This window comes from Rhinoderma darwinii, chromosome 11 (assembly GCF_050947455.1).
Source record: "Rhinoderma darwinii isolate aRhiDar2 chromosome 11, aRhiDar2.hap1, whole genome shotgun sequence".
Taxonomy (NCBI): Eukaryota; Metazoa; Chordata; class Amphibia; order Anura; family Rhinodermatidae; genus Rhinoderma; species Rhinoderma darwinii.
This window is the reverse complement of record NC_134697.1, coordinates 28,572,145-28,585,432: the sequence shown is the minus strand read 5'-3', so window position 1 is coordinate 28,585,432 and position 13,288 is coordinate 28,572,145. Positions and strand designations below refer to the sequence as shown.

At 38.7% G+C, this 13,288-nt stretch overlaps 1 protein-coding gene across 1 annotated transcript in view; it reads right to left on the bottom strand.

Moving 5' to 3' along the window:
* ADGRA1 (adhesion G protein-coupled receptor A1) overlaps nucleotides 1-11,594 on the bottom strand; it is a 534,808-nt gene extending 523,214 nt beyond the window's left edge. Inside the window, exon 1 of the mRNA XM_075843229.1 lies at nucleotides 11,168-11,594. Within this exon, the coding sequence (XP_075699344.1) occupies nucleotides 11,168-11,400 (233 nt within the window). The 5' untranslated portion in view covers nucleotides 11,401-11,594. The remainder of the gene's footprint in view (nucleotides 1-11,167) is intronic.
* Between the last annotated feature and the right edge of the window lie 1,694 nt (nucleotides 11,595-13,288).

The window sequence follows — 13,288 nt, the reverse complement described above, 5'->3', positions numbered from 1 at the left end:
TTGAAGGCAAGAATAGTGCTACATGCTGCGCCATTCTTGACATCAAAAGTGACTGAATTGCTGACAGTATCCCTGAATGACAGTGTGAACAGAGCCTAAGGCCATGTTCACACATTTAGGATTCTTTCAGGATTTAGGCCCTATTTAGGTGTCAGAATCCGCTTACATTCCACCAGCGATGCATGGAATGGGGTATTTTATTTGATACCCCATTCACATGCTCAGGAAAATATCAGTGCAGAATAACAAACGCGCTGTGGATTTTAAAATATGCAGCTTGTTCATTATGTCTGTGGATTCCACGCTGAAAAGCCGCAGATAAGCTCCATTAAATTACCATGGGGCTAACCCGCATGTGGATTCACTGAACACTCGGCAGCAGAAATCTGAGTGTCAGCTGTGGATTTCTGCCACAGATTTTCTGAAAAATGCCATGCCCAAGGCAAATCCATGACGTGTGAACATAGCCTAATAGAGCTTTACTGTACCTTTTATTGTAATCATATAATGAAATGACAGCTATTCCTGCCTACTGTGTATACAGCACAAGCGGAAAAAGTGATGTAAAGTTTAAGCCAATTGTGGGTGTACAGTGGCCAGTGTGAAAACAGCAACATTTTAGTTATTTTTTTTAATATAGATGGTAAGATAAAAAAATAAACACCCAAAATTAAAAAAAACATAAAAAAACCTTTAACCCCTTAGTGTCTAAGCCTGTTTTGGCCTTGTGGACACAGCCGATTTTTGCAAATCTGACATGTTGCACTTTATGTGGTAATAACTCCAGAATGCTTTTGCCTATCCAAGCGATTCTGAGAATGTTTTCTCGTGACATGTTGTACTTTATGATACTGAAAAAATTTTGTCGTTAAATTCAATATTCATTTGTAAAAAACACCAAAATTTTGAGAAAATTTGCAAAAAATCTGCATTTTTCTAAATTGTAATGTATCTGCTTGTAAAACAGATCGTAATACCACACAAAATATTTACTAGTTAACATTTCCTATATGTTTACTTTATGTTTGCATCGTTTTTTGAATGTGCTTTTATTTTTCTAGGACGTTACAAGGCTTAGAACTTTAGCAGCAATTTCTCACATTTTCAAGAAAATTTCAAAAGGCTATTTTTTCAATGACCAGTTCAGTTCTGAAGTGGCTTTGAGGGCCTTATATATTAGAAACCCCCTATAAAACACCCCATTTTAAAAACTGCACACCTCAACGTATTCAAAACAGCATTCAGAAATTATTTTAACCGTTTAGGCATTTCACAGGAAATAAAGCAAAGTAGAGGTGAAATTTACAAATTTCAATTATTTTTTTTTACGAAAATCATTTGTAATACAGTTTTTTCTGTAACACAGAAGGTTTTACCAGAGAAACGCAACTCAATATTTATTGCCCAGATTCTGCAATTTTTAGAAATATCCCACGTGTGGCCCTAGTGTGCTAACAGACTGAAGCACAGGCCTCAGAAGCAAATGAGCACCTAGTGGATTTTGGAGCCTCTATTTTATTAGAATATATTTTAGGCACCATGTCAGGTTTGAAGAGGTCTTGTGGTGCCAAAACAGTGGAAACCCCCCAAAAGTGACCCCATTTTGGAAACTACACCCCTCAAGGAATTTTTCAAGAGGTATAGTTAGCATTTTTAGCCCACAGGTTTTTTGCTAAATTAATTGGAACTGGTCTGTGAAAATGAAAATCTACTTTTTTTCTGAAAAAACATACAATGTTTTAGTTTTTACAAGGAAAAAAGGAGAAAAAGCACCCCAACATTTGTAAAGCAATGTCTCCCGATTACGGCAATACCCCATAAGTGGTAATAAACTGCTGATTGGACCCACAGCAGGGCTCAGAAGGGAACGAGGGCCATTTGGATTTTGCTGGAATGGTTTTCTGTGCCATGTCGTGTTTGCAAAGCCCTGGAGGGACCATAACAGTGGAAACTCCCCAAAAGTGACCCCATTTTGGAAACTACACCCCTCAAGGAATTTTTCTAGGGGTATAGTTAGCATTTTGACACTACACGGTTTTTGCTGAATTTATGGGAATTATGCAGTGAAATTCAAAATCTAAATTTTTTTCTAATAAAATGTAGTTTTAGCTCAGATTTTTTCATTTTTACAACAGATAAAGGAGAAAAAACACCCAAATATTTGTAGATCAAACTCTTCTGAGCACAGCAATACCCCATATGTGGTAATAAACTGCTGTTTGGACATATGGCGGAAGTTAGAAAGGACGGAGCGCCATTTGACTTTTGGAGCTCAAGTTTTGCTGGAATGGTTTGCGGCCCCATGTCACATTTGCAAAGCCACTGAGGGGCCAAAATAGTGCAAACCCGGCAAAAGTGACCCCATTTGGGAAACTATACCTCTCGTGGAATTTATCTAGCGGTATAGTGAGCATTTTGACACTATTTTGAGCATTTTTGCTGAATTATTGGGATTATGCAGTGAAAATGAAAATCTACATTCTTTTTCACTAAAATGTTGAATTGTTTTCATTTTCACAAGGAATAAAGGAGAAAAAGCGCCCCAATATGTAAAGCAATTTCTCCCGAGTACGGCAATACCACATATGTGGTCATAAAGTGCTGCTTGGATACACGGCAAGGCTCAGAATGGAAGGAGTGCTACTTGGCATGTAGATTTTGGTTGATTGTTTTTTGGGCGCCATGTCGCATTTGCAGAGCCCCTGAAGTACCCGTACAGTAGAAAGCCCTGAGAAGTGACTCCATTTTGGAAACTTTACCCCTTAGGGTAATCATCTAGGGGTGTACTGAGCATTTTGATCCCACAGGTTTTTCATAGATTGTATTAGAATGAGGCAGTGAAAATGAATTTTTTTTTTTTTCCCAAAAATATGTAGTTTTGCACCCAATTTTTTTCCCCACAAGGGGTAATAGGAGAAAAACAACACATAATTTGTTACCCAATTTCTCCCGTGTACGGCAATAACCCATGTGTGGCCCTAAACGGCAGAGCTCAAAATGGAAGGAGTGTCATGTGGCTTTTAGAGCACAGATTTTGCTGGACTGGTGTACGGGCGCCATGTCGCATTTGCAGAGCTCCCTTAGGTACCAGAGTAGAGCGTAAAACCTTGAGAAGTGACCCCATTTTGTAAACTACACCCCTCAAGGCATTTATCATTTGCCTGGACATATGACAGGGCTTAGGAGTGAAAGGCGCATGTGAGACCTATTTTGGTGATTTTAGCAGCCTTAGCCCACAATGGCAGAGCTCTGGGGTCAAATAGTAAAACAAACCCCCAAGTAGTGACCCCCATTTTGGAAACTGCACCCCTGAAGGCATTTTGACCACACAGGTTTTTTTTTCTATTAGAAATTAATGCTCAGTGGATGGTGCAAAGTGAAAATTGCAAATTTCCACAGGTATGTGCCATTTTAGTGCACAATATTTTGTGCCCAGTTCGTGCCACTGAAGACAAATACCTCAAACTGTTAAGCAGGTTCTCCCGGGTATGGCAATGCCATATATGTGGACGTACACTGCTGCTTTGGCACGTTGCAGGGCTCAGAAGGGAGTGAGCGCCATTTGGCTTTTGGAGCGTGGATTTTGCTCGCTAGTTGTTCTGTTTGGGGTATTACTGGTATTTCAGTTTATGATGTGGGGGCATATGTAAGCTGTGCGGAGAACATCAGGGTATAATAAGAGGGTATAATAATTGGGTAAATAAATAATAATCCGCAGATGTGTGGCCGGTGTTGCACTGATAAATGGTGCCCAATCTTATCCGCTTTTGGACACTCTGCACATTTTGCATCGCTATATTCTGAGAGCCAAAACGTCTTTATTTTTTCTCCACCGGAGCCGTGTGAGGGCTTATTTGTTGCGGGACAATCTGTAGATTTCATTGGTACCATTTTGGGGTACATGCGATTTTTTTGATGAGGGTATGTTCACACGGCCTATTTACGGAAGTAATTCGGGCGTTCTTGCCCCGAATTACGTCCGAAAATAGCGCCTCAATAGCGCTGACAAACATCTGCCCATTGAAAGCAATGGGCAGACATTTGTCTGTTCACACGAGGCGTAATTTACGCGCCGCTGTCAAAAGACGGCGTGTAAATAGACGCCCGCGTCAAAGAAGTGACCTGTCACTTCTTTGGCCGTAATTGCAGCCGTTATTCATTGACTCCAATGAATAGCAGCGCCTATTACGTCCGTAATGGACGCGACGTTCAAGCACTTGCACATGCCGTTACGGCTGAAATTACGGGGATGTTTTCAGGCGGAAACATCCCCGTAATTTCAGCCGTTACGGACGCTGTCGTGTGAACATACCCTCACTTTGTATTTTTTGGCAAGCAAGGTGACCAAAAACGTGCAATTCTGATGTTTTTTATTATTTATTTCTTTACGGCGTTTGCCATGCGCTATGAATGACAATTTTGCTTTATTCTACGGGTCGGTACGATTACGGCGATACCATATGTATATAGTTTTTCTTATGTTTTGAAGCGTCTGCATGATAAAATCACTTTTGTTTCAAATAATTTATTTTTGGTGTCACCATATTCTGAGAGCCATAACTTTTTTATTTTTCGTGAAAAAAGCGGTGGGAGAGCTTGTTTTTTGCGGGACGGGCTGTAGTTTTTAATGGTATAATTTCGGGGTAAATGCAACTTTTAGATCCCTTTTTTTATTCTGTTTCCGAGGGGTAGTGACTAACAAACAGCGATTTTGGAATAGTTTCTTATTTTTTTTACGGTGTTCACCGTACGGGTAAAATAGCATGATATTTTTATAGTTTGGGTCATTACGGACGCGGGGATACCACATATGTGTACTTTTTTAATGTTTTTTGTTTTTTCCTATAATAAAAGACTTATTATAGGAAAAAAGGCTGTTATAGTGTTTTTTAACATGAAACTTATTTTTTTTTACTTTTTCACAACATTTTTATTAACTTGTTTTAACTTTTTTTTTGTCCCACTAGGGAACTTGAAGGCATGAAGCCCTGATCGCTATTCTAATACACTGCACTACCTACAGTGCAGGGTATTAGAGCTGTCAGCTGTTCACTGACAGCAAGCCTATTAGGCTTCGCCTCCCGGCGGGGCCTAATAGGCTTCCGTTCTAGGAACCGATTGTTAGGCTACGGTTGCCATAGCAACCATTAGAACACCCGCGGGTGCCGATGGTTGTCATTAGCAACCATAGGGTACGATCTAAGGGGTTAATCGGCCAGATCGGAGCCTAGCTCCGGTCCTGGCCGTTAGGGCACGATGTCAGCTGTGACAAACAGCTGACACCCGCGCCCGTGGCAACCACCGTGGTTGCCGACAGGCTACAAGACACTTCGATGCATTGATCGCGTTGATCGATGCATTGAAGGAGTTAATCGGCCGGATCGGAGCCTAGCTCCGGTCCTGGCCGTTACAGCGGGGTGTTGCACAGCCGATAGCTGGCGATGATAGCACTGGCTCAGCTTCTGAGCCAGCGCCATCACATACACTACGTCATGGAGCTGAGATTTGCCAGTCTGCTTTGACTGACCAATCACAGCGATCGCCGGCGGGAGATCGCTGTTATTGGTCCCCTGCCGTCTTATTGTGCCGATCAACTGTCATAAACAGTTCTGTCACCTTGTCCTTTGGCAGGGTGACAGTTTTTAGCCAGGACGCACTGGTACGTCCCGGTGCCTTAAAGCACTGCTATACAGGACATACCGATGCGTTTTGGTGCGGTAAGGGATTCAAATTTAAACAATAGGTAATTTTCCATTTTAAGGGATATTCCACTTTAAGCAAATTAATGTAATTTTTTTGATATAATTAAAAGTTATGACATTTTTTAATATGCTTTCTGTATTAATTCCTCACTGTTTTCAAGATCTCTGCTTGTTGTTATTTAGTAGGAACATTCATTGTTTACTTCTAGTGGATAAAATTCTGTCCATGGTCATGTGATGGACACACAGGTGCTGGGATCGTTAGTAGACACAGCTCTGATACACATACTATAACGATGCAATCACATGACCATGGACAGATTTTTACCCACTGGAAGTAAACAATAAATGTTCCTACTGAATAACAACAAGCAGAGATCTTGAAAACAGTGAGTTATTAATACAGAAAGTATATTGGAATTGGGAAATTATAACTTTTAATTATTAAAGAAAAACAAAAACATTCATTTGCTGAAAACGGACAACCCCTTTAAGATGTGACTTCTAACAATATACATAAAATGGAAAGGTAACTCCTCCCAAACGTTTTCTCTGTTCCAGAGATTTCCCAGATTCCTTCTTAAAGTGGAAATAAAGGCAATGTAATTTTTACTTTGTTCCCCTTAGATGTCTTCTGCGTTCTTCATTGCCATTCATGGTCTGAGGGGGGATTTTAACTTTTCAGCCATTACTGAGTGAGAGGACGTTCTCATTCCCACATTGTCTGGTACCATTTGCTGCGTATCTCCATTAAACCATATGTGGTTTTCCAATTCCTGTCCTATAAGCATTCTACTGAGCGCAATATCTTACACAATTATCTTCCTTTATCATCACGATTTACAGCAAATGTTTTAAGTCTCTCATGGGTAAAATTGATAGCAGTGCGTTTTGTTACTTTTATTGAGATTTTACAGATTAAGTCTTGCATTTGAATAATATAGCTTTATTGAGTGATGTCCCCGTCAGCCAAGTCTCTTCCCTCTAATAGGAATCAAACAACATTTTATGCTCATTCACTGCTCATTGTAATTGCTTTACTAACCAAACTTGTAGACGGGGAATGGCCCCCGGGCCCATCGGAGATAATTTGCTGATTGCATGAATGTTTCTCTTTCTGTTTTCTAATGAGCTAAAAGAAGAAATTGAGCATAATATTTCTTCATACTACAAGTGATTGGATCACATCTTCATTTTTCCTTACAGCTACACAAGGCGCATAATTATTCCTCGAAGGACACAGCCATAGCGCACTTTGTTAGGGGTTATAAAGCAAAAAGTGACTTAAAAGGCAACTCCATCCCAAATGTGTTTATACGTGGGTGAAAAAAAGCATCATAAATGACAACATTAGGATTTATTTATAATACGATATTTAAAGGGAATGTCTAATATATTTCATTATATTTCCATGAAGAGAATGCAAGTCCGTAGAAGAGAAATAAAGTCTTAATTATTAATTTTATTTGTTGTAGCTCTTTATTTTTCAGATGTAAAAACTTTCATGGGGGTGGCCATACTGGAGACAAAAACTTGCTTCCTTCCTATATTGTCTGTATAGACAGTGCAGCAGAGTGTGTGCTTTATGGCAGTTGAAATGGATAGGAGTCAGCTGACAGAGATGGAGTAAAGAAGTTACCATATTGTTCTTGATTACAGATTTGTAGCTGGAGCGTATGCCACCATATACAATAACATTACAATATTGACAAATTAGGCCGGGTCCTTAATCCACCAAAACCATCAACTCAAGCATCATTTCTACACCTCTATTGCTTGCTGGTATTATTGACTTGACTACACAGTGCTCTTTGGTGCAGCAAGGTTATCCATCACCAAAATTAATTTTTTCTATATTTTGGACACATGTTTGAATGATATAATATATTCTGCACTATCTTCATACGACTACTAAGTTAATTTGTGTATCTTAATCAAAATGGCTGCTCATAATTATTCATTAAGGGTTCTGCCCTGTTAGAATACCTAATTTAGCAGTTTTGTCTACAAGCTGACATGTGACCTCTCATTAACTTCTGAGATTGGTCAAAGCCAGCACTAAGGTCACGTTCAGACGTGGCGGAATTGCTGTTGAATTCCGCTGCGGACAGTCCACAGTGGAATTCTGCAGCAGCCGTTTTCACATTTGTTTCTATACATTTTTAGGAAACTTAGCTCAGACATTGCAGAAAATAACTGCGGAAATTAGGTTAGCGGTGCAGAATTTCCCCTCCGCAGCATGCTCATTATGTTGCAGAGAAGAAGCGGAATTTCACTGCGGATTTCAACCTTTGCAATGCAAAAACTGAAATCTGTATCAAGTCCGCTGTGATATCTGCAACGTCTGAATTACCTGTCAAATATGCAAATGTTGGTGCAGATTCGTTGCGTAATTGCCCCGAATCTGCACCAACATTTGCAGCGGAAAAATTCCACCACATCTGATAGCTCCAGCCTTTAGACTCATTTAGAGATAAACATACAATTTGGAATCATTCAGTTCAATGCAAAATTTCCAGAAAGAGGTTTGACAGGACGCTGAAAAAGTAAGAGACCTCATTTAATTGGATCCTCCAATATATTGTAATTGAACATTGACAACTTTGTAAATACATTTCACTTCTTCTCTTGTAGCAAGAAGTGACAACTTTTTTTTTATAGGTTAAATGGGTTTTTCCGGGACTTAAATGGTCACTAACGTTTCAACAAACTTTGCATACATCAATAGTACAAGCAAATATAAGAAACTTTGTAATACATCTTATTAGAGAAAAATACCTTTTTCTCTACTTATCAAGCTACTTTACACCTCTTCCCAACTGTTCACTCACTCTAAATTTACTGCTTTTTCCGTCTCCTCAAGACAAGACGGACTTTCAGCACATTGAGGGACCAGGTAACAGCTGCCTATAGAAGTCTTTGGAGAGTGGAGAGGGAGAAGGAGCAAAGTAAGTGTTATATCTCATCCCAGTGCTGGATTCACAGCTACACTGCTCATTGCTGCTGTATAATGTCCTCCATGCTGCTGCTTCTATTTATGTGATAGATAGAGATACGAGTGGAGGATTCTCCTCTTATATGTGTGCAGTGTATGGCAGCCATGAAAGCACTTAGGCTCCCCCTCAAGTTCCGAGAAAACTGAGATTTAGAGATAGAGCCTACAGAGTGGACAACTGCTAAAAAAAATATATGCATGATACAATTCATATAATGACCAGAAAGTGTTATTCCTCATGTACCTACATCTGACAGCTTATTCTGAAAAGTTACCTGAAAGGTTAGGTACGCTTTAAATATTGATATCCTTTCCATACCCATACATATAGTTGTGGCAGTGCCTGCTGCAACTTAGTCCCATTCACACAAGAAATTCAGAATAATTTCCATTATCACTATTGTATCTGACATAGCTATTATATTATGCAATATATTTCCCATGGCAACCATACTAATCACTATTTTTAGTTTCTAACCTGTGCTACACAAATGAGAGATGGATTCTGATTGCTAGGGACACGCTCTTCTCCTTTCTTTTTTTTTTTTGCTATCCATGACATATGTGTTAGGATCTTTTTACATCCGCATTTGGAGCAAATTTGGTGGACAGAATAGTAGCACTGCAAACATCGCTATTCTTCCAGTCAAAATGATGAACGCCATGACATAACCCAATGTAACCCATTATAAGCCAGTGGTATCCGTCATACAATGGATCCGGCACTGCATCCTGGTTTCCATTATAAATGGAAACCAGGAAGCAGATGTGAACAGAGTCTAACAATTCAATTCCCAAGTGCATATTGTATAGGGTAAACATGTCTTGTGGTGTCTTCAATAAACTTTACATAATCCCACAAAAACCCCTTTCAAAGTAAAAAGTATTACTACATAATATTACTACATGACAAATTCTGAAAGACAATTATAAACTTTGCAACCATTTTTTCCAATGCACCTAAAACAGAAAAAAAATAATAATGAAGCAACTTTGCAAATAATTTGTAATAAAAATAATGTGTCTACAGCGCCTATGCAGAAATATGGGTCTCCAAGGTTACAGACTACAAACAAAACCTGTGTAGTCTGATCCTGCAGTAATACTTTCATCTGTCCCTACATCCTGATAACATACAGTCAAAAGGTGAGCAAAATATAGAGGACAGATGAAAGAAAGTACGACTGCAGGGTCAGACTACACAAAATTTGTTTGTAGTCTGTAACCATGGAGATATATATCTGCATAAGACACAAAATAATAAGACATTTTTAATGAAGACTGCTTGCAAAGTTGCTTCATTTTTTTTATTTTAGAAGCATTGGAACAATAAAAAAATGGTTGGAAAGGTGATGCATTGGGTTGTTTGTAGTTTGTAAATAAGGAGGCACATAGTTCTGCATAGGAGCTGTAGACACAAAATGGTAGGAAATTCTTAACCGAAACTATTTTCAAATTTACTTCTTACATTTTAGATGCCTTTGAGACTTCAAGTCACCCTTGATGAACATACCAGAATACAGTAGGGAATTCATTCAATTTCAATTCCCTAATATAGCACCATTACCTGAATGAACATTCCCATAATAAAAAAAAACCATAGGGTTGCAGCAGGTAACTCCACATTCCCTGCTATTGGTCTGAGAATCTACCGGCAGACTGCAGGATACAATGTATTACACCCTGTAGTCCGTCAATGGGCTCAAGATTATAGAGTGTCTTAAACCAACCTGCCTCTGCTGACAGATTTCCAGGGAAATAGTGGTGACTGATATTATTGGATCACTTTTGCTACTAATAACAGGGCAGTGTTAGGGAATTGCTATTTAAGCAACTCACTAGTATATACTTATAGACATGCAAGTTCTTATTCATATACATATTCACTTCCTCAACTTGTAGCTATTAATTCTAGTTAGAAATAATGTCACACATATATGACAACATAAAAAAATGTCAAAGAGAGAAAGAGATAAGCGATGCCTATGTAACGCCGCTTATGCTGTATAATTGACAGGTTCTGACAGATTGTGACGCATATACAAATATTTGCAGACATTTCAATGAAAAATTTCCAATTGCCATGCATTATAATTACACAGTGAATTCATGTCTACCCGATAAAGAAAATCTGCAACATTTTATGTGACACATATAAAATGACAGACAGGAATTGTGTCGAAACTAAAAGTTCTGCGTGACACCCATGTCAGCATGTGCTAGAGCTTTCAATGGTCCCACATGCTGGGAATTGTAGTTCCACAACATATAGTATATTAAATATTGGCTGATTTTCTTAAAATCCCCTCTCAATGCATGATTTGCTGCAAAATTGTAAACCTTACAAATGAATTTTCCAAAATCTACCCCTTCTCTATCCTATATCCATTTTTTGGGCACATACTTATAAATTGCTGTATCCAGAACACAATGCAGTAGTCATTTTATGCGCAATCCTATGTGTACTCACAGGGCGACTGTTTGGTTGGGCAGTAATGTAGGCTGTAAAGTTTCCACTAGCTCCCCTCCATTGCACACCACTTTGATGTGGTTGAGTTTCTGTCGCCCCAGTCCCTTGGAACGTTCCACAGTGCACAGGCAGCTGTCAGTGATGAGATCCGGACAGATCCTGCTGGCCAGCAAGCTGCCTGGAAGGGCTAAAACCAGAAAACAGAAGCCGCAGAGCAGATGTGTACGATCCATGTTAGGACATCTTCAGGCGTCAAACTTTCCCAAAACTTTTTTATTATTTGCCATTAAAAAAAAAAGTTGTCAGAAGTCATAACTGCTGCTCCTGGAGCTGTCTGTGAATAGAAGGGGCATAGTATAATAATATCCTGTCATCTCACTCCAATCAGCTGTCAGGAAGACGCCTGCGAGCTAAAGTTTATCAGAACTTACAACAGTGCTGGGAGAAAGTTGTAAAGGAAAAAGTGTGTTAGGCTATGGCTGTCAGCAGCCCATTCCATCCCTCACTCACCTCCTCCCTTCTCCATCCCTGTGTCCAGCCCACTCACTTCTATATCATTGGTCCCTCCACTATATTCCCAATAGATCACCCTGACTGGAGCACAATGAGATTGTATCACATCATACATCACATCCAAACGCTATCTAATACTCCACAAATCTTAAAGAAAAGAATAGAACTAGCAAGAGTCTGTCTGACATTATAATATATTATATTCAGCACATTTAGAGTCTTGGGATTTACTGAACTTTTGTACAGTTTTGTAACTTTATTAATAGTTAACAGTGTCATATGGATGTGAGCATTAACCCCTTTAGGGCGAGGCGAATTAAGACATTTTTCATTTCCCTGCCATCACATTTTTTCATTTCTTTGTTTTTGTAGCTGCACGAAGTCTACTATTTTTTTTTTTGTGGGAGTAGTAGAATTTTTAGGGATAATTTTGTGGTGGATATAAAGCAGCATTTCAGCTCTAGGAATTTTCAATTTCTATCAAATATTAAATATATATATATATATATATATATATATATATACATATAAAAAAAAAACAAAAAAAAATGTTAACCGCACAGTCAGTTCATAAAGATGAGGGTTCAAGCCTGCCAGGGACACGACCAAAGTCACCCAAAAGCCCGCCAGGGACACGACCAAAGTCACCCAAAATGTATATTCCAAGAAACAGGCAGCACTCCAAAGATTAAGCAAAAAGAGAAAAATGTGCTTTATTCCATCAGTCAAAATAAATATATATATATATATATATATATATATATATATATATATATATATATATATATATATATATATATATATATATATATTCGCTGCATAATACAGTAGCAGCAGAGTGGATGAGATTTGCTGCAACGATAAGCAGAAAAAAACGCTCACAAATTGACCTACGGAGCATTTTTTTTAGTCAATTGTATTTGCATTATCACTGGGATTTTTTTGCCAGTTTTCCGCAGTGAAATTGATGGGGAGGTAAAACCCGCAACAAGGACCTGGACCGACCGCCGTTTAGATGCAAGGGATGGTCATAAACCAGGTGTTTTTTGTAATGTGGCGGGACAATCAACCTATTAATTTGGATTTTTAATTATCCCAGCCATGACATCACTGTCAAGTTTTTGCAAACATCTGGGAATTTTTATGGGTAAAGATGCACAGCGACAGCTATTGTTATTAGACTCTGCACAAAAGAAACTGTTAATAATAATACAGGAACGCAGATTTCAATGGAAAAGCTTCCTATAAAGAGCAAGGTTGGACAGAGGTCATTTCCTTTGTTTGGTAACTTTGTAAGTAGCTGTCATATGAGTGAGTGAGAACAGTACTCACAGTGTATATAGCTGTATATTTGTGTTTCAATTAAAGCAGACAGTTCACATCAAAACCTTTCCAAGGTCCACACTAATTGGGGAAAACTCATGACTTTTGGATACGCGATGTTCCCTCATTCCCAAGAATAATGACCTAAACTACAGAATAAAATCTGAAATAAATGCATAAAAACATATTATATGGGTTTTATATGGCATCCCGCTTATTTTATAGCACCACATAATTATGCCAATCACCTTGCTAAGTGCTAGTAAGTATTTATTGGAATTCATG